The sequence below is a fragment of the Malania oleifera genome, chromosome 6 (genome assembly GCF_029873635.1).
Source record: "Malania oleifera isolate guangnan ecotype guangnan chromosome 6, ASM2987363v1, whole genome shotgun sequence".
NCBI lineage: Eukaryota > Viridiplantae > Streptophyta > Magnoliopsida > Santalales > Ximeniaceae > Malania > Malania oleifera.
In genome coordinates, this window is record NC_080422.1 from 95,936,242 (window position 1) to 95,956,493 (window position 20,252).

The 20,252-nt window shown below is 37.9% G+C and overlaps 3 protein-coding genes and 1 pseudogene across 5 annotated transcripts; 1 reads left to right on the forward strand and 3 right to left on the reverse strand.

Annotated features, from left to right (window-relative positions):
- The first annotated feature begins 87 nt into the window (after positions 1-87).
- LOC131158845 (uncharacterized) lies at positions 88-4,267 on the forward strand. The gene is made up of 3 exons (XM_058113752.1): positions 88-1,086; positions 3,085-3,270; positions 3,620-4,267. Exons 1-3 carry the CDS (start codon positions 646-648, stop codon positions 3,896-3,898), a joined length of 906 nt encoding a protein of 301 aa, XP_057969735.1. The 5' UTR covers positions 88-645; the 3' UTR covers positions 3,899-4,267.
- An 803-nt stretch (positions 4,268-5,070) lies between these two features.
- On the reverse strand, positions 5,071-11,344 carry LOC131158846 (chloroplast processing peptidase). Of its 2 annotated transcripts, XM_058113753.1 has the most exons (5): positions 10,599-11,344; positions 6,210-6,347; positions 5,742-5,828; positions 5,519-5,586; positions 5,071-5,411 (listed from the first exon to the last, which is right to left on the reverse strand). In XM_058113753.1, exons 1-5 carry the CDS (start codon positions 11,124-11,126, stop codon positions 5,279-5,281), a joined length of 954 nt encoding a protein of 317 aa, XP_057969736.1. In that variant the 5' UTR covers positions 11,127-11,344; the 3' UTR covers positions 5,071-5,278. The 2 variants fall into 2 exon arrangements, with proteins under 2 accessions (XP_057969736.1, XP_057969737.1); XM_058113754.1 differs by lacking the exon at positions 6,210-6,347 and having other exon boundaries at positions 10,599-11,217.
- LOC131158847 (large ribosomal subunit protein eL20-like) lies at positions 7,436-8,108 on the reverse strand (annotated as a pseudogene).
- A 434-nt stretch (positions 11,345-11,778) lies between the features above and the next one.
- On the reverse strand, positions 11,779-18,623 carry LOC131158848 (pentatricopeptide repeat-containing protein At5g25630-like). Of its 2 annotated transcripts, XM_058113755.1 has the most exons (4): positions 18,358-18,623; positions 17,627-17,911; positions 13,589-14,497; positions 11,779-12,992 (listed from the first exon to the last, which is right to left on the reverse strand). In XM_058113755.1, the coding sequence occupies exons 2-4, from the start codon at positions 17,726-17,728 to the stop codon at positions 12,177-12,179; spliced, it is 1,827 nt and encodes a 608-aa protein (XP_057969738.1). In that variant the 5' UTR covers positions 17,729-17,911; positions 18,358-18,623; the 3' UTR covers positions 11,779-12,176. The 2 variants fall into 2 exon arrangements, with proteins under 2 accessions (XP_057969738.1, XP_057969739.1); XM_058113756.1 differs by having other exon boundaries at positions 17,627-18,563.
- Positions 18,624-20,252: the final 1,629 nt, after the last annotated feature.

Consider the following 20,252-nt stretch of genomic DNA (forward strand, 5'->3'; position numbering starts at 1 on the left):
CCTCCCGCTTCCTTACACGGAAAATTGCCGCTGCCTCCCCCACATTGCCGAAGCTGTCAGCTCCCGACCAACCCAAGCCTCAGCCTCGGCTTCATTCTTCTTTCCCAAACCTCGTCGCCGTCTCTCTCTCTCTCTCTCTCTCTCTCTCTCTCTCTCTCTCTTTGCTTTGAATTCTTAACTGCTTTCTGGGTCGTCTCGAATCACTTTCCCCTTCTCATCTTTCTCGCTCTGTATGAGAGAGAGAGAGAGAGCAGAACGGCTCTTTTACAGATCTGAACCGAACCGTTTCTTACGAACTCGCCACTCCAATCGTCTTTTGTGCTGATGAATAAGTTTCTGGGCGATGGCCCTTTTTTCCCCATGTCAATTTGCTTTAAAACGATTTCAAATCCCTCCTCCTTTTAATGGGCGACCTATATTCATTCCTCATGCTCGTGCATTCATGTTAATTCCTGAGACCCCTGTATTTCCATTTGAAATTTCTGTTGACCCCGCAAGATTTCCAGCTTTGGGAAAGAATTGATGAAAAAGTAGAAATTTTTTGCGCTCAAAATGCTCAGTTTCTATTTTTCGAGGAGGTGAATTGAAGGTGTAAGCGCGCTCTGAATCTCTTGGGATAATCAGTTCGAGATAGCTTTAAAGACGATGCACACCAAGTCCGATTCCGACGTCACGAGCTTTGCACCGTCGTCGCCGAGATCTCCAAAGCGACCGGTGTACTACGTGCAAAGCCCATCTCGCGATTCCCACGATGGAGATAAATCTTCGTCCATTCACGCCACTACGCCGGTCTACAACAGCCCCACGGAGTCGCCGTCGCACCCTTCCTTCGGCGGCCGTCACTCGAGGGCGTCGTCGGCGAGCCGCTTCTCGGGAACGTTCAGGAAGGGAAGCCGGAGAAGGGGGTGGCCGGAGTCCAATGTGATCGAGGAGGAGGGGTCTTATGACGAACTCTATGGGCGTAAAGGGATCTCCAGGCCTTGCCAGTGTCTGATTGCTCTTCTTGGGTTTGTTCTGATTTTTACTCTGTTTTGTTTGGTCCTGTGGGGTTCCAGCAGGCCTTACAGAGTTCAGATAGCCGTCAAGGTATGCCCAATTTCAGATTTTTTTTTTTTTTTTTATATAAAAAATACTCTTCTGTGTGTGTGTGTGTGTGTGTGTGTGTGTGAGAGAGAGAGAGAGAGAGAGAGAGAGAGAGAGAGAGAGAGAGAGACTGGAGACCATTGGGCAATTGGCATAATTTGGGATGAGGGTATATACAACAATGTGAAAAACCTGCAGATGTTACTCCAATTTTGAGAATAATTTGTAAGGGGAGTTCCTACTTGGCTACAATACATGTTTGGACTCTTCAGTGACAACCTTTTTCTTTGGACGGAAAGCAAAGGATGGGTTTGAAAATTCTCGGAGTGGAAACCAATTTCAATTATTTAAGTTTTTTTCTCCCCTCATGCGAATTAAATATTGCCTGATTAGCCTATAAATTAAATATTGCCTGATTAGCCTATCTCTAATGGTTAGGACCACCATAATGGACTAACAGGCAGAAGGTTATTTGTTCAAATTCACTTGTGTTGCATGCATGCTTGGTGTTTCAATTCTTACAAGTTTCTCATATGTGCATAGAAAAGTATTTTGTGTTCCCCCGTTTATATGCATTTATGATTAATATGAAAACATGAGTTGATGTTTTGGAAATGCATTTCTTATAGAAGCTCATTTCAACTGAGACCAAGATGAAATCATCATGAAACTTGAAAATTTCTACCATTTTGACTTTTTTCTTTTAAATTATTCTCATAGTTCAAAGCAGTTCTCTGGTAATGTAGTTATTAAAACGCATTGCCCTTCTCTTTGTCCCAATTAATTCATGTTCTACGCTGCTTGATGTTTCAATTCTTATGAGTCAATTTTCCCCCTTTTTCATACGGGCATAGTGAATAATGTTCTTTTTTTCCAGCGAAATAGTTATCATTACTATGAAATGCTATCCTGACATGCATTTTTCTCATAAAAGCATATATCAGCTGAGGGAATTATCCTCTGAAATTATGATAGGACAGGCTCTTACAATACATAATGTAGACAGGACTATAAGGAAAGGAATTTGCTAATTTTGTATTTGTTAATGCAGTTCACTTCACGTTGAAAATATTAATTTTTGTCTAACCACTGAGTAGAGATAAAACTAGTAGATGAAAATTTGAAGCCTTTGCCTTTACATAGTATTCTTTGCATTTGATGCTTTGTTGGAACAACATAGGGAAATAAATGACCAAGAGACGTTGGCAAATCAAATGTAAAAGGTTATATGAGTTAGTTTAGACCCTAAAGCTTTTCATGTACATATTTTCTTTTGTTTGCTAGTTCTTGTACATCTGGCTCTTCCCTACTCTCTTTTTCAAATTGAAGTCATGGCCCATTTAGTGGTCAAAGTATTAATGGGTTGTAACTCTGAGCCTTTGCACCTTTAATATAGTTGGTTTAGACCCGATAACCCCATCCCCAGGCTCAGGCCCCTTAAAGAAAAACAAAAACAAAGCAAAACGAACAAGCAAACAAAACAAAAGGAAAAGGAAAAACCTAGTTGCGTTGATCTGGAGTGATATGAGGTCCAGATAGTTAACCAGCATTGTAGGCAAACTTTCATCAATTAAATTTCTTCTTTAAATTTTTGGTATCTAGTGATTCAGTCTTGGAACTGAAGTTCAGGTTAGATCATATCACTTTTATTTGTCCTTTAATTTTGTAACTGAGACCTTGTTTTGTCCATCAATACAAGTATTCTGGCTTCAGGTTCTTTGGTTTAACCTCATTAGTATCTTGCTGAAAATTGAAAGACCTTCCTTTGTCTTTTAAACAATGTGGTTCCTTATTGACATTTTATTTCTGTTTGCATCTTATGATGCATGCAAGACATGACTGCCACAATATACACACATCAAGTCCTATTCTTATTGCTCTTTCATTTTTCACTTCAATGGAGTTTATTTTATTTTTATTTGTAATAATACTCTAGCATTTTTTGTATCTGAAGTGTTCATCCCCTAACAGTGCTCACACAAAGAGTCATTTTTCTTTCAGAACCTGACAGTTAAAAATTTCCATTTTGGGGAGGGATCGGACGTGACTGGAGTCCCAACCAAGATGCTGACGGTAAACTGTTCATTTAAGATGAGCATCTACAATCCTGCTACATTTTTTGGCATTCATGTTAGCGCCGCACCTGTCAATCTTATGTATTCAGAGATCACAGCTGCAACTGGTGAGGTGAGAAGCTGACTTTGGCTAAGTTATTTAAGAATTGAACAATGGAGTAGTAAAAAGCTTCTCAGGAACCTCCCAAAATCCCAAATCATCTCTTATACTTGATAGAAGACAATTTTGTGGACAACAAATGGCCGCAGCATTTGTAGAGAATCAAGTAAATGTGAATGATTGCTCACGGAAGACTTTGAAAAACCAATTTGCTATTGCATTGTGTTTCCCCTGTTCTGAACTTTTTCTATTAAACATCTAAACTGAAACTTCTTGGGCTAAGTCTTTGTTGCTTTCCAATTGTAAGAAAATGACCGTTTTCTTACCAAACATGTTTCGATTTCAATGTGTCTGGCTGCAGTTGATGGAATACTATCAACCAAGGAAGAGCCATAGAACTGTGTCCGTGAAGCTCGAAGGAAATAAGGTTCCTCTGTATGGGGCAGGAGCGGGATTTGCAGCCTCGGACAGCAATGGCGGGGTTCCAATGATGCTACTGTTTGATGTTAATTCACAAGGAAATGTGGTGGGGAAGTTGGTAAGATCGACGCATCAAAGGCATGTCTCCTGTTCCTTAGTCGTCAGCTCTCACAACATCAAAACCATCAGATTTAAGGATAACTCCTGCATCTATGATTGAGGCATTGAGGATCGCCAGCCCTACGAGTCAGTGACCTTGACATGCCTCACTTGAGCTGTTCACACTGCACTCACTATATCTTTCAATGACAATGAAGAGATTTCTGCCACTTGATATCATACTAGTGAGTATTAAGTAGGAATGATCATTTGGAAAACAAGGAGAGGGAGCCTACTGGCATTGTATTGCTGTATTTCTCTGAAAGTTTTGGTGCTTTTTCTTGATTAGGAGTTTTTATAGTTTAGTGCTTTGTATATTCTCTCTAAACCCGTGAACACGTGTACAAAGATTAAGTTTGCAAGATATTCCTATATATATGATGGATGCCACCTGCCATATATTGGGGTGGTCTGAGTTTCTTTTTCCTCATCTGGATATGGTTTTAAGGTCTAAAGATTTAGAGATGTATGGATTTGTTGTATTGAGTGTATCTGTAGGCGAACTGTGTATTAAATTTAGATAAGATATAATATAAAATTATATTGAAATTTTTTTAAATTGATCCAAATTTAATTTCATGACTCAAAATCCATGCTTTCAAAAATAATGTAAAAGTAAATGAAATTTATGTACCCATGTTTGGAGTGGGTTTGAATTTAAATTTATATTAAATTTATATAAAATGTACTACAAAATTGCATTGAAATTTGTTCCAATCCACTTGAATTCAAATTCAATGTGCAAAATTCATACACTCAAATGCAGCATAAATTAAGTGATTGGAGTATATTACAATGAAAACAAAAATTTACAAAGTTTACAAGCATCTAGGCCACACCTATATATAAACTCACCCACATAACAGCAGCAAAGGTTGCTAAAACAACAAATGAAATGGTATCAACCTAGCTCTACAAAACTAATGCCAAACCTATTGAGCTTTACAAGTTTATTATTAGTAAAATATAAGGAACTCACTTTTCCTAAGACCCAGCTTTACTTCCTCGAGTTCTCAATAAGTTCAAACCACCTCCAGGTATATTAAAAAGACACAAAATTCCTTCTATATTTGACAAGAAAACAAAATTTTTAAAGGAGACATGAGCTTTTTGAAACATCAGTCTAAGATTTTTGATACGAAGGTTTTTACCTTCTTATTAAATATTTGGAGAAGTTAATGTCTTTTACCATTACTATTATTATTATGAGAGAGAGAGAGAGAGAGAGAGAGAGAATACAAGATTTTACCTACAATTATATCAAGATGAATTATGTTCTATAAGAATGACAAACCCCCTCCCTCTCTCTCTAACAATGAATAATACGTGTGTCATAACTCATACAAGATCATTGGGGAAAAAAATATGGAACTAAAAAAACCAATAATTCAATAAACCACGAATAATACATCTTGCCAAGATAGGATCAATCGCCAACATTCTACGACGGTGCTGGACTGCTCTCCTGCTTGTCAACAGCACAGCCACCCTCAACAACCGTGCCACCAATTCTGTTTAGGGGCCAATAACGAAACACTGACCTTCCTATAATATTCTTGATGGGAAGGGGACCCCTACACAAAAACATAATTCATAATATAAGCAAGAATGACAGGAAAGGGAACGATCACACAATACAGGGTTTCCAAAGACCATAAAATCCAGATTAACATAATATTACCACACGTGTGAATCGTAGCTGTTATTACGATTATCACCCATCACGAAGACCGATTTCTCCGGGACACGCTGCATGAGACCACATGTAATGTTTCAAAAATGTTCTGAAAAATGTCTTCCTTGATAACACGTGCATTGTTTGTTGTTTCGAATTTTAAACCCAAGACTGCACCTAATGTGTAGGCTTCCTATGAGCATTAGTGCTAAACTGTGGCAAAACTTACAATTGGTGACATTTCGTAAAAGGGAGATTCAAGGGTGAAATCTTCATTCCTCACAACGCCATTTATTATTAACTTCCCTTTATGAACCTGCAAAGAGAAAAAAGAACCCACTAGCACATTGTTACTGTTGAAATATTTAAAGAGATAGATGAAAATTCAAAAATTAAAAATAAAATAAATAACTACCATCCTTTTTTATCAAGGACTTGATTGAGTGGATGTAAAACATTAACACTATTTTTTAAGAGTTGCAGTTGATTTTCTGACAATGACACTAAAGACGATGTGGAATTTATATCCATGACAATACTGTATTTATTTTAGGTTTACTAATCTCACCTCCAAAATAGAGTGATGGGCAATAATGAAAATAAAAAAGAAATGGCAGTGCACAGAACAACAATATGACAGAAGAGAACACAAAGTTAAGCAGCACAAGACAACTAATTTTAGGTTTACTAATCTCACCTCCACTGTATCACCTTCCTTGGCAACAACTCTTTTAATGAATACATCATCATCAGTATAGCCTACTTCCTGAAGGACTGGTGGGCTTTTAAAAATCACTATATCATTTGCACATGGTTTCCTAAAATAATATGTAACCTGAAAATTTTAGGACAAACACCAGTTACGCACTATAGTTCAACAATAAATCACTTACCATATTGTAACTCAAAACAAAACAGCATGAAGAGAGAATAAAGCTTTCACATGAAGATTTAAACATAGAAAGAACAATTTTTTTCCAACCACTGAAGTCCCTCAGACTAGTCCTACTCATTAAATATACCCAACTAAATCTGATAACATATTGTTTCTATTTCAAAATGATGAAGTACGACCTGGCAGGGAACATAATAAGCATCTACATTCAATTCATTAACTTCGCTATTCCTGCCAAAAGCAGGGCCCATAATGAAAATCTTTACAACAGTGGCAAGTCCCTTCAATCAAAACAATTCTGATGCTTCCTTATCATTCAGTATGCAATATAAATACTTGTTCTTTCTCATACAATGTGTCTTGTCACAATATAGACATTCCCGCTTATTATTAATGTATGATTCGCTTGAGGGCTGTTAGCTTGCACCAATGTTTTAAAGGGCGAAGGTGTAAGGCGAGGCTTTTTAACCCTTAAGAGGTGAGGCGTAAGCCTTGAGGTATTGGGGCATAAGCCTTTTGATAAATTATTTTTAAGATAAAAATATGTAAATAAATTATATATATTTTAAGAATAAAGAAAAAAATTTTAAAAACTCACAAATATAATGGAAAAAAAATTATATATACTCTGCAAGCAACTTGCTGGTCATTCAAAAATTGCTAACTTGAATACATAACATAAATCATGACAAAAGATAGTTATACTATTTCAAAGTTCAAACTATTTTCATGATCTAAATTCTAAGATACAATTCTCAGTAAGGGTGAGCAAACAATCAGTTCGGTGAAATTCAGTTAATTAACCGAATTAACCGAAAATCTCGGTTAACCATTTCCGTTAACCAAACCGACCGAATAAGGGCTATTAACCGAACCTCACCCGACCGAATTACTTGTTCGGGTAATTCGGTTAATCGAATTTAACCGAAATTATTTAAAATTAATTATTAAAAACAGAATATACTTACAATTTTTTTACCATTTTTTTTTTTAGGAGTATGAAGGCAATAGCAACTCAGGGGCATAGATTGATCATTCTAGCACAAAATTTTTAAAAAACAAATCCATAGAAAAACAATTCCCATTTGTAATCCTCACTAGTTTAACAAACTAATCAACTTGAAAGACATTTAGATGATGTCAGTAGCACGCAATGACGAGAGTTACATAAATAAGTTGGGCCTTGATGCCTTGTATGTTGTCTTGAGCTTTCTGGTTGGAGGCCTAAACACCTTAGAAATCAAGGGGAATTCGATTTTTGAGTTGTGAAACTGGTTGGTGCTCTTCCTCTTACAAAGCTTTGCAGGAATGGTGGTTGTCTTGATAATTTGGATGCATGGAAACCTCACCCTGTGGCGTGATGCCATTTTAGTGTACATTTGTTCAACAGCTCCGTTAAGAGTTGTCTCTCTGTATTCCTTGTACATGTTGTGATAACCAGTTCTGCTCTGATACCGCAGCCATATCCCATAGTTCTTGATCTTAGTGGGATTCTTCTCAAAAATCTCATTAATGGCAAGAATTTGTCCATTGCTCTTCTTTAACTTTCTTCAGCTTCCTCAAAAAATACCAGAACTTGGATCTGGCGTGAACTTCATTGGTAGCCCAGAGTTTCATTCAGTAGATCTTCGGATGCTCATGTGCTTCAGAAGAGAGTGCTCTCCCCACCACCTGGTACTAGTGAAACCTGAAGGCAACCATTTCCGCACCAATTCTACATCTGCCATTACCCAATTTAATTAATTATTAAATCGGTTAACCGAATTTATATTTCCTATTAACCGAACCGAAATCCGATTCACCAAATTTTGGTTAAGCCCAACCAAACCGACCGACCCGGTTTTTTTGCCCGAACCGAACCAACCAATTTCGGTCGGTTAAATCAGTTAATTCAGATTTCCCCGAATTATGCTCACTCCTAATTCTCAATCATTTTGGAAAAGGTTGAGGTTCAAGAGTGTTAGCACCAGAGAAGCTCATGGGTGGGCTTGATACACATGAGTGAACACCAACTTGACCCAAAAGCTTAACCCTATTAGGTCTTGAGTCCAACCATATATATAAACACCCATCATCCACTCAATTTTTCCAATGTGGGACAAACTTACAAGTGAAATTCTCAACAATTTCCCCCTCACTTGTGAGTTCCAACTGCTTCCCCTTGAACGGTAACCGCCTCTCTTCTGGAAGGAAGCCCAATTCTCCAACAGCTGCTCAAGTGGGTCTTACCACTGGCGTCTTACGTGCCTCAAATTGCATTCCACGTGCCTCCGAACCAATTCTACCTCCACATCTTGACCCTATTCAGATCCATCCCTAGCTTAGATGATCCTTATTGACCTCGGTCACACACTTGGTCCTCCAACTGTTAGCACATCAGGAGAATTAGCTTCAAGTCTCGACTTTTACGATATTGCTCACCCAAAGTTACAAACCGTCAACTTTGATATCACTTGTTGGTACCAGAGGAGCCCATGAGTTGGCTTGATACACATGGATGAACACCAACTTGACCCAAAAGTTTAAGTCTATTGGGTCTTGGACCCAACCATATATATAAGCATCCATCATCCACTCAATTTTTCCAATGTGAGACAAACTCACAAGTGGAATTCTCAACAAAGAGCCCTAAAAATCAACTCATATTATGAAATTCCTTTTATACATACATGTAGTTAAAATTATCTAATGAATTCAAACACCCAAAATGCGTAAACCTCATTTAAGAAGGCAAAAAGGCGTGCCTTTTCTAAAAACGTGAAAACCTCATCATGTAATACATTAGCCTTTTTAGAATTTGATATTTTAGATTGAGCATCAAGGTGTTTTAAGCATGCTTTGCCTTAAGGCAAACCTCGATTGAGCCTTTTAAAACACTGGTTTGCACTAATAGGCTCTAAATAGGACTGGTTTGCTTCACAGACTTTAAATTAGGATCACAGTCTTGTTTGATTGCATGTCAGAATCCTCTTTCAACACCTCTCATTTGGTTTGCAACAAATTTGTTGCTTAATGCCATGAAGAGAGAATCGATGTTCACATCCCTCTCTCTGTGTTGCTCACGATGCCAACCATGGCCACGGCAACGAGACAACGGCAAGCATCGTCCTTTCTTGGATCTCCAATTGTGGAGGCTTCAATCTGCGAATTTTTTTCCCCACAATGCAAAAGGGTCTATGAGAAAAAAAAAAAGGGGGGGGGGGGGGATCTGAAATGTGAAACTTTTGTCCCTGTTCTTCTCTGTAATGATTAGATTTTTTTTCCCTCAGAATTTTGGTTGAATTGAGTTGTTGGGAGGTAGATGTATTTTGGGAGTTGTTCTCTGCTGATTTTTTTCCCTGATCAGCAATTTATTTTGGTTTATGCACTTTTTTAATAGATTATTTTGGGTTAGTTGACCAAGGTTTTAGATTCTATTTAGAAAATGGGAGCCTCTGCCTCCTACTCCATGTGGTTTTACAAAGAAAAATAATTTTGCGACTTGCTTCTACTCTGAAGTTCACATCCAGTTTTTTAGTTTTTTTTTTCTCTTTTCGCTATTTCTGCAATTGGGGAGACCACAACCAGATATGCGTCCTTTACTTTTTTCTTTTGAAGTATATTTAGTTTGTGTATCTAGTCCTTGTCTCCTTGTTAGAATTTTTTTCCCCAAACATGTGGTGGATATGAAATTTTTAACTATGAACACTTTTTAAACAATCTGTGGGGCACAACTTCTTTTCAGAATCTGCAAGATAAATCCTTCCCCTCCCCTTCCAAAACCAATGTTTCAGACAATTTTTTTTTTTCAAATTTTCCCAGCAGTATTTACTATGTTTTTTTAGTCTGAAAAATGGACAATTTATCATATTTTCCTTATTTTTTAGGTTCTCAAACAATTAAATGAACGGACCATATTTAAAGGATTAAATGGCAAAAACATTAAAATTCAAATTGAAGACACTAATATTAAAGTACATAATTTATTCCACTTGATTACAAATCCAGTTCATTGATTCATCAATACTCCGGAACTTAACATCTAATTTCATTAAATGGGGCCTAAATGGATAAGAATTCACAGATAATGGACAAAGCGGCACCACACAAGTAAACATTTTCCACGAATGCGATTGATGGCAAAGCAAAAACTGCAAAACTCAAGTTCATCACAATAAAACACGAATTACTAAGATAGAATGAAAACCAAACCTTTTCCGCAACAAGTCGATCGCCAACATCAAACGTTGGGTACATCGACAAGGAAGGAATGTATCTCGGCTCCGCCACGAACGACCGAAACGCCAAGGAGACCGCAAGTGCCGCAAAAACCGTTTTCGCATCATCCGAAGTAAAATCTAACCATTCTGGTAAAATCCCAGTTTTCTTCCCGGCCTGGCCGTCGTCATCGTCACCATCTTCTCCGCCGCCGTCGCCGCCTCCGCCGCCGCTGCCGTGCGAGTCCAAGACCGCCTTGGTTTCATCGCTGGAGTCGTTGAACGCATAGCAAGCGAATCTTTGAAAGCCGTTTTTGGAGTAATGGAGCTCAACCGCAAGAAAAGTAGAGAGTGTGGAGAGAGGGACGAGGGGGTTGCGACTGAAATGAAGGTTTTTGGGTGTGGGGAGGATATTGTGGATAGACAAATTAGGGTTTTTGATGGGTGAGGGGCTTTGGATGAATCGACGATTAGGGTTTAGTAGCAGGAGGGTAGAGGAAGAGAGGACCTGCAGACATACCATGTCTTCCGAGTCTGCTCTCGAACTCGGATGAAAAATGAAAATTGAAAGCTATGCAGTTAAATTAGGATACGTGTGGGATAAACCCCAAATCAAGGTCTGCCGTCTGATTGAACGAACGAGTCATTCAGTGACATGGGACCCATAGTCCACCTGAAAAAATGCCACGTGGTACACTTGCACCTCGTTTTGACATGGTTTCTTCCTCAACAAACTAAAACACCGTCGTTTTTGGCATGAGTCACGCTAATAATGCTGTGTGACGCACAGACTCGCGATAACACAGGCCCATGGTAAGGATTCACAGGATACAGAAGTGTTCACCCTGCACTACTATGTCCAATGAATCCCATCACGTGGATTCGAATCATCACAGCCCGTGACGTCGAGCATTTTCCTTTCGGCGCACATTCAAAAAAATCAAACTGGTCGAAATAATGGCATATTTATTATCTTTACATTTAACGTCGTTTTGATTTAACCACCAAAACTGTTTGCACCACGACACAATCTCCTAGGGCGCAAAATTGATTTTAAGGAGCAGTGGTAATTCTATGCCTTAGCTTCCATCATAGTAATATTTTTTATTTTTATTGAAATTAAAAACTGTAATTTAACCATGGCAGAGTAGTAGTGAAGCACAAAAGATATAAAGAGAGAACTGAAACAATTCTCAGTTTTGCAAATTAAAGGATTTTTGCTACTTTGGTGAAGAAGATGATAGTATGCATCTGCCCTTGAATTATGAACAGTTGATGTACAACACTGTAAGAAGATACACTACGCCAAATTTGATAATTTGATTTGAAAAATGAACAAATTTCACTATGATAAATATAGGTTCGAATTGTCCGATGAAATCAAAGAGGCTTCACTACTATTCCTCCTTTCTTGGGAGCTAACAATCATTCTCTAGTACCAATCATTTTGTAGGCACGAAATTTGTATTCACTAAAAATCGGATTAAGATAGCATCACAGCACCCATCTCTCCTTGACTTCAGCTCAAGAACACAAACTGTAAGCAGCTATCAATGCAGCCTTGAAACTGCTCCTAACACAAAAGAAGCGGTTTCACCCCAAACCCAAATGAATGAGAAAGAAATGTGGTTTTAGCAGCAGCACATAAGCTCTCACAGAAAAACCAAGGCCCTTTTAGAACCATTCGGCTTCTCATATTAGTGGCAGCAGAGCCGTTTTGATTGATTAAAGCTACTCCTGGTATCTGCAAAAGATTGGCAGAAGAAGCTCTCAAGTTTTGTTTCTGATATATCCTCTCCACAGGTATACCATCATCCCTGGTGTTCAATACCACTTCAGACGCTTCCTTCGCATCATCCATTATTCTCTTGGCTTCCCTTGGTAAACCAATAGCACGCCATGCATCTGCAACAAGCTGGATACAGCTGTTCTCAGGAGAAGCACCATTCTCTTCCATGATTTGGAGCAATTCTTCTGCTTTCCAAGGCTGTTTTGCTTCCCCGTATCCCCATATAAGGGTCTCAAAAGTTTTCACATTGGGGGAAATGCCCATTTTACACATTGTTTCATAAACCCTCCAAGCATACTCCATTTTGCCTGCACTGCACCATCCACTGATGATGGTAGTGAAGATTACAACATTTGGGTGCACACCGGCTTTGCTCATGAACGTGAGGAATGACTCAGCCTTCTCAGGCTCTCCAGCACGCACATAACCTTTCGCAAGAATGCTGAATACATGGATGTCAGGTTCTATGCCAGCCTTCCCCATGTCATTGAAGATCTCAAGGCACCTGTCCATGAATCCTGCAGAACTCCAAGCATTCATAATGGTGCTGAATGTTATCACATCTGGTTTGACCCCGAATTCTTCCATCAATGTCAGTGCCTGCCGATTCATAAATTTTACAGACCACCATGTAAGAGGAAGCTCAACAAGGATAAGAGAAGAAGAAGAGGAATATGACACCACTTTTCCACTCCGAAAGCCATAAAATCGGTAGACCAGCTAATGGCTCAAAAAGTGCCTTCCTCACTAGCATGTTGGTTTTTAAGAAATTATTTTTGTATTTTTTATAAGAAAATATTTTTTATTTTTTTCACATGATATTATTCCAAGTAATCCACAGAGCATGTATTGAAAAGGTAAACATATAAAAACTCCAGAAGAAGAAATAGAACTCAAAAAAATCTACAAAGAACAATGGACCCCAGGCCCTTCACAGTGCGGAAAAAATTCAAAACCAAAACAAAAAAGAGCATGTCATCTGTCTCAAACTTAAAAGGGTTCAAAATCAGTTTTTAGCGTAAAGCCTCCAAATATAAACAACATTCTCTATTGTGCTTAGAATGTCACCAAGAAGTAGGCACATGATTACAACAGTACCTTTGAATTGTTACTTAAAGCATTTGAAAAATTAGTATAATTCCATTAATAAAATAAAATCATAAGCAAATCAATGACTATTAAAACAAAAATTTCACCTCATCAACTCCATCAGTGTCGGAAATATCTAGAAATCCTTTTATGAGAGTGTTGAAGACAACAAGATTTGGATGCACCCCAAGATCTTTCATCCTGTACACAAACCGCAAGGCATCTGTCATATTACCTTCTTTACAGTAACCACTAATTACAATGCCACAAGTCCGCTCATTTGGTTTGATTTTATTAGTCTGCATCTCCAAAATCATCCCTTCAGCTCTACTTGTCTCCCCATTTTGAGCATAAGCCTTAGCTAGTGTGTTGTACGTGACCACATCAGGTTGCAGACCAGATGCCACCATCTTATTAACCAATTTCCATGCTTCCGCTATGCTGTTCTTGTTGCACCAAGCTCTGATGAGAATGTTGTATGTTCTGTCATTGGGTTTCACATTTTCTTCATGTGACATTTTCTCCAGCAGTTTTAGAGATTCCTCGGGCTGACCAGCTATACCATACGCTTTAATTAAAGTATTAAAAGTGCTGGTTGTGGGTTTAGCCCCGCTCTCCCTCATTTTCTGGAAGATTTCCATGGCCTCTTTTATATTTCCAGATTCAGAGAACGCATTGATCATGGCATTAAAAAATATCGAGTCAGGCTGCAGGCTGTTTTCCTCCACTTTAGACAGGAGTAAGCGAATGGACTTAAAATGCTTTTGGATGGTCAAGGCAGTTAAAAGATTTGTGTACGTTATAAGGCTTGGCCTATGTCCTCCTTCTGTTAAACTATCAAAAATGGACTGGACTTCCCGAGACTTCCCCTTTCTGATCAATGTCTTCATCAGTTTTGTTCTTGAAAGAACTGTCTGACAACTATTGTTGCCCAAACAAGCAACACACTGGGACTGAATTTGTGAACCTGCAGAAGTTGAACTTGACCGTAGTTGGTCCTCATGCAGATGCAGTCCCTGTGCAGATTAAAAAATCAATAGAATTTAACTTTTAAAAAGTAGACATGATGAACTGAAGTTAAATAGGGCAAGGAGATTAAAATTACGAAGGATCCTCTAAGAAGTTTAACTCATTTCACATGGATAAAATATGTAGGGGAATTTAAAGTATTAAGACAAAGATATATGAGTTTGGTATCCACACAAGCCAAATGAGGTGTAGCTGGAGCTGGAGAAAAATCTTGAAAAACTATGATAACTGGCTGCCTTTTGGATTTATTACCGGTAGATATGGTGAAGGATAATTTCTTATTCTGGTTTAAACAAGGAGACCCTTGTTGGGAAGAAACAAGACTCACCGAAAAATTGCAGAAGCACAACCACAAGTTCTTTCTCTCCCAACTAACAAAATCAGTTCTTATGATATGACAATATCACAAAAATATATTTTTTCGTCAGCACAAAATCAGCCCAAGAAATAATCACAAATATCAATAACATGAGACACACAATTTTACGTGGAAAACCCCTTCAAATCAAAGGGTAAAAACCACGGGACTTGAGAGTCCACTCAAAAACTTCACTACGATAAAAATGTGGGTACGATATCACAATTTTCAGCTATCACAATGAATACATAACTCAGTTTTTAGCTAACAAGAGATCTTAAAAATTAAAGAGGGAAAGTTGAGAATTTTACTAAAAATATGGTTACTGTTCAAACCCAATATCTGATACTACAGTGCTTGAACGACCAATCCGACTGTTCAAAGATGGCGTCTATGAGTCCTCTATCTACTGAAAAAAAATTAGCTCAATCGGACCACAGATGACCCTCCAATCATCGGTTGATCAAAACTGCACACTATTGCAAAAACTCAGATTTTCTCTTCTGCTCTCTCCCTCTTTCTACCGCACACTCTCTCTCACTTAAAAGGAAATTCTACAGCTATCAACCCTTATTTTCTTTACTTAAATGAGGCATAAAAAAGGCCTCTAAATAAGCCCAATAAAGAGCCAAATAAAATGGGCTAAAGGGTTGAATGGGTTTCTCCACATAGGAGGGATACCCAAACCCAACAGCCCTTGTTGCTAATATTTTGCATAGTGACAGCTGGGATCTTCTTGATGCTGTCTTTAAGTATCAGCTTAAGCATTGGCAATTTTTTCAATCACTGCTGCCAAATATGGGGGTGGAAGATGGAAATTCAGTGAGCTCAGAATGTTAAAGGTGAGTTTACCATTAAGAGCGCTTGGGGAAGAATAAGATCATAAGACAGCCTTTGCCTTTGGTGTCCTGGCGGCTGGAAGTGTTTCGTTTGGAACAAAGATAATTCTGCAGCATAGCTTTATTTTATGGCTTTTTTTGAGAGGGCACACTAATTATTCAAGATATTTTACGCAGCAGGGGCATAATCAACTTGAGACACTTTTTTTTTCGCAGGAATGCAACTGAAGATGCTGCTCATCTTTTCTCTTGAGTGTTCTGAAAGAAGGTCAATTTGGCAGAGGTGCTTGTCTGGTAAGGTAGTAACTGAACAACAGCTGGGAGGGATGCAGACGTGAGCTGGATGGTGATTAATTGCAGGGGAAGTGGTGATTCAGAGGCAAAGCTTAAAGCTGTTCTTGCTGCTGTTTTGTATCACATCTGGCTGGATAGAAAGTAATAACAGAATTTAAGGAGTAAATGATTAGGGAGGTGTCAAATTGATGGGAAGGTTACAATGATGTTTCTATTATAATTAACCGCATTGTGTAGTGTGGTGTAGGCTATGATCTGCTGGTTTGTATTTAGTTATGCAAATTTGTAGCAGTTAGTTTGGGGTCTTTCCTGGGATGTTTTTGTTCCTTTCATCTTGTTCTTTTCTCTGATCTAATCAAAATTTTCTTTATCAGGAAAGGGGGGGAAAACGCACAACAACAACAAACAAATGAACAAACAAACAATCTTCCCAGCTAACCAGCAGCTTAACATTTTTTTCCAAGACAGAAGTTTAGATAATTTTGCATTCTAATCATTCATCCCACTGGTCCAAAGTGTTATCCTAGTGATTAAAGAACCAGCTTCTACAATCCAAGTTTCTTAGCTTAGAACTGAATGAAGGGGAAGAACATAAGTGGCAAACCAAAATGTTGAGATAGAAGATTAATTGAATGCAGTGCTAACTCTGGTTTTGAAGAATGAGAAAAAGATAGGATCTCCTCAGGATTCTAAAATATCATGTCATGTCCACTTACTACAGACACTATTAGAAATAAAATCATTTTTCACAGCACTTGGAGTAAGTGTGTTGTTTTTATTTCGCATTTAAATGAGTTTTATCTCAGTGCATTTGATCATTTTAAATTTTTAAATGGTGGATAAGATGGTTTGGGCACTTGCAACGTAGGTCAAATAATGCACCACAGAGGTGGAGTGAGTAGTTGATGTTAGTGGCAGTAGGAGAGGCAGGGATAGAACTAGAATAGCTCGGACCAAGACAATAAATAAGGATTTGACAGAACTCCCAACTTCTGAGGATGTCCTAGATTGTGCACAATGGCAGCACAGAAGAGGATTCATGTAGCCAACCCCACCTAGTAGCCTTTGGCTCAGTTGTTGCTGGTGTAACAAGTGAGCTCTTTATCACATATGGTTCATTGTGTGGAGACATTTCGTTACAGCTGCATTATACCTTTCCTTGGGAATGTGCACATATAGCATCAGCTACTGACTCAGACAAAATAGAGTCACGTCCATTGTTACAGAATACAATATCGGAGGTGAGTGGCCAACCAAGCAGGAGAGATTGGACTTGGTGAGACTAAAGCAGTTTGATAAATTTTCCAGTCATTACTGTCAAACTGTACTTAATTAAGGTAATCATATCCACTTTGAAAGAAATGCAGGAATTCTGAAATACAAACACAATATCATTTGAAAATTTAGATTTAGCGTGACTGAGGCATTAGCATTGAATTTCAATGGAATATAAAAACAGCTTATTCTTCTAAAATCATTACAGAGGATTGTAATAGCAACAAGTTGTAGGCAAAAATTCAAACCATAATCTTAATAATGCTCATTACAGGTTCTGACACATGCAAATGAATTTGCAGTTAAAATAATGGAGTCAAGTAAAAAAAAAAAAGCAATTGTAATAATACCATGACTGGTGATGCTTGAACCTTTTTCTTGCTTGCACTCCTTCTCTCTTGATGCTTAATCAGGGTGACAGAATGGACCTCCTCTTCACCAAATTCTCCCATTTCTTATCTAGCTGCTTCCTAATGTCTCAGCAAATCTTACTGCCTGGATTAGAATCCTGTTCTGGTAGCTGCCCCATCAAGAGACGAGAGAAATATACTTTCACGAAAGTTTCAATTCATATCTTCCTCAGAAATAGAAAGAAGACTGAATGGATTTCTGTTCCAATTACTGTGCTAGTTCAACTGTGCCACAGACAGGCCAGAGTAATTCAATTACAAGTTTGCAAGTTTTAAATATATGCCAACATTAAACAACCCTTTCTGCACTGAGCTAAATTCTTATCATGCATGTTTATTACGGATAACTCAAGCAGGGTACAAAATACAAATGATATGAGAATAGCAATTAGCAGGAAATTCAAGTCTACAGAACCCAACTTGAAATCAGTCAAAATCCCAATCTGCGAAATTGTTTCCAAAAGCACGAAGGGGGAAAGAATCAAAACTAACAGGGGTGTCTAAAATTCTATCCACTGTTCAAGATCACAGCTTCAGAAGAAAGATGAAGTGGGAGTCTGAGCTTCGCAGAGCAAATTTGCAGTCTCATAATTTTACAGTAGTTCTGAAAATAAAAGACATGAGTTGCCAAGATTTTTTTTTGTAGGGGGGGGGGGGTAGGGTACGGGTACCTCTTGTTGAGAACTACTGTGGAGTGAGAAATGGATTTGCATGGTTGGTTGCAGAGCTTCCATGGGCATGTAGCCCATGCGGGACTGTAGTGGTGTTTCAAGTGCTCCTATTGTGAAGTGATATCTGGAGAAAATTTCTTCTCTTTTTTTTTTTTTTTTTTTTTGTGTTGTTTGTTTGGACAGAAACGTCAGAAAATCTTATCCACAAAAATTATCAACAACTAGAAGAAGGCATTATTAGAGAAAAGAAAAGAAAGATTGTTTAGAGGAGCAGATTCTGCCACGGCAAGTTTTATATGCAATGTCAAGATTAAAGTATAATATCCTCAATAAATATATATTTTTAATATATATATATATATATATATTTTGGGACATTCCCATGAGGGAGAAACGCCTCTGACCATCCGATTTGTGGAATCCAAGGCTCCCATTCGAGATTTTGTTCTAGGAAAAAACTAAGATAATATAGAAGGCTCCATTTTTCATGTATTTTTCTTTTTCTTGAATGATATTGTAAATAAAATTTTACTCCAGCCTAAATAATTATAATATTAAAAATGATTTTTGATGCCATGAAAATTAGATATTCACTCATTAATTTTTTGAAACTAGGGCCGTAAACAAGCCGAGATGCTCAACTCAATTCCTTGAAAGAGAGCTTGGATCACTCAAAGTTAAAGTGTGGAGTTCAACTCATTTAGCATATATATAATTTAAATTTGGCTCAAGCTCCACTAGACCGCAACTCATTTCACATTGTTAGGAATATAAGAACAAATTCCCGAAACCTGTGAGAAACAAATAGAGAAAGAATAACGCCAAAGAAAAATTTAATCACACGCACAAGACAATATTTACGTGGTTCGGCAATTTTACCTACGTCCACGGAGTTGCAGGGATTTCAATATTATCAGGAAGAAAGCACAGAGAGTGTGGTGATACAATTCTCTCGCTCTCGCTCTCTCTCGCGGATACAACTACCACAACCCTAATCACCCGAAAGCACCCTTTTTATATGTTGCGCCTAGGGTTCCGTTCCGAATGGGCTCCAAAAATTTTCCCCGGGGGCGTTGCCCCCAGACCCCCACGAGTACAACTTGTAAGCCTTAGGATAAAAATCTCTAATTAAACAAAGGTCAGGTCGTCATCCAAATTAAGACACAACTAGACTCCACAAAAGCCCAACACACATTAATGAACAAACCAAGCTCAAGTGTCACTCAAAAACTCAAGCTGAAGTGAAGCTTATTTTAAATTAATGAATGAGTCGAGCCACTAAACTAGTTAAGAATATAATTGGTAATTAATAAAAATAATTTGTGAAAAAATATATATAAAGTTTAAAAATTAAATATTTAATAAGACTAATATCAAGTTAATTTACAATCCTAATATCAAGTTAGTATGCGAGCCAATAAACAAGTCTTGTCAACTTGCAAGCCTAACAAGTCAAGTATGACTTATCTCGAGCTCAACTTATTTAGTTAACGAGCCTGAAATTTGAGCTCGAGCTCAACTTATTTAACTTGAGAAATGAGTTCAAGCAAGCCACTATCAAGCCAACTACAAGAGTAGCTCAAGTGCAACTCGACTTATTTGCAGCCTTATTTGTGACAGTAAATTAAAAAACAAATCTTTCCCACGTTTCAGAAATTATATACAGAAACTTTATATTTTTCCAAGCCTATTGATTACCTTTATTTTCTTGTTTAAACAAATGGTGATTAGTTTCCTGAAACACAGTAACCAGAATGAGCCTAAACACCACCAAACCAAATCATTATCTGTAAAATTCGCAAACATGGTGTCGAAATGAATTTATATATTTATGCATTGATCATGAGCTATGCTCTGAATATATGCAAATACTTCTTCACATTTTCTGGTAAAAT

What these genes read in the sequence shown, in the direction of transcription:
- LOC131158845 (XM_058113752.1), top strand. Translation starts at nt 646, where the DNA reads ATGCACACCAAGTCCGATTCCGACGTCACGAGCTTTGCACCGTCGTCG. An exon ending in GAGTTCAGATAGCCGTCAAG is followed by an intron (nt 1,087 to 3,084) that starts GTATGCCCAATT and finishes TTTTTCTTTCAG; the next exon opens with AACCTGACAGTTAAAAATTT. An exon ending in TCACAGCTGCAACTGGTGAG is followed by an intron (nt 3,271 to 3,619) that starts GTGAGAAGCTGA and finishes GTCTGGCTGCAG; the next exon opens with TTGATGGAATACTATCAACC.
- LOC131158846 (XM_058113753.1), bottom strand. Translation starts at nt 11,126, where the DNA reads ATGGTATGTCTGCAGGTCCTCTCTTCCTCTACCCTCCTGCTACTAAAC. An exon ending in ATCGACTTGTTGCGGAAAAG is followed by an intron (nt 6,348 to 10,598) that starts GTTTGGTTTTCA and finishes TAAAATTTTCAG; the next exon opens with GTTACATATTATTTTAGGAA. An exon ending in TTTACGAAATGTCACCAATT is followed by an intron (nt 5,587 to 5,741) that starts GTAAGTTTTGCC and finishes GGTCTCATGCAG; the next exon opens with CGTGTCCCGGAGAAATCGGT.
- LOC131158848 (XM_058113755.1), bottom strand. Translation starts at nt 17,728, where the DNA reads ATGGGAGAATTTGGTGAAGAGGAGGTCCATTCTGTCACCCTGATTAAG. An exon ending in TTCAAGCATCACCAGTCATG is followed by an intron (nt 14,498 to 17,626) that starts GTATTATTACAA and finishes TAATCTGCACAG; the next exon opens with GGACTGCATCTGCATGAGGA. An exon ending in ACACTGATGGAGTTGATGAG is followed by an intron (nt 12,993 to 13,588) that starts GTGAAATTTTTG and finishes ATGAATCGGCAG; the next exon opens with GCACTGACATTGATGGAAGA.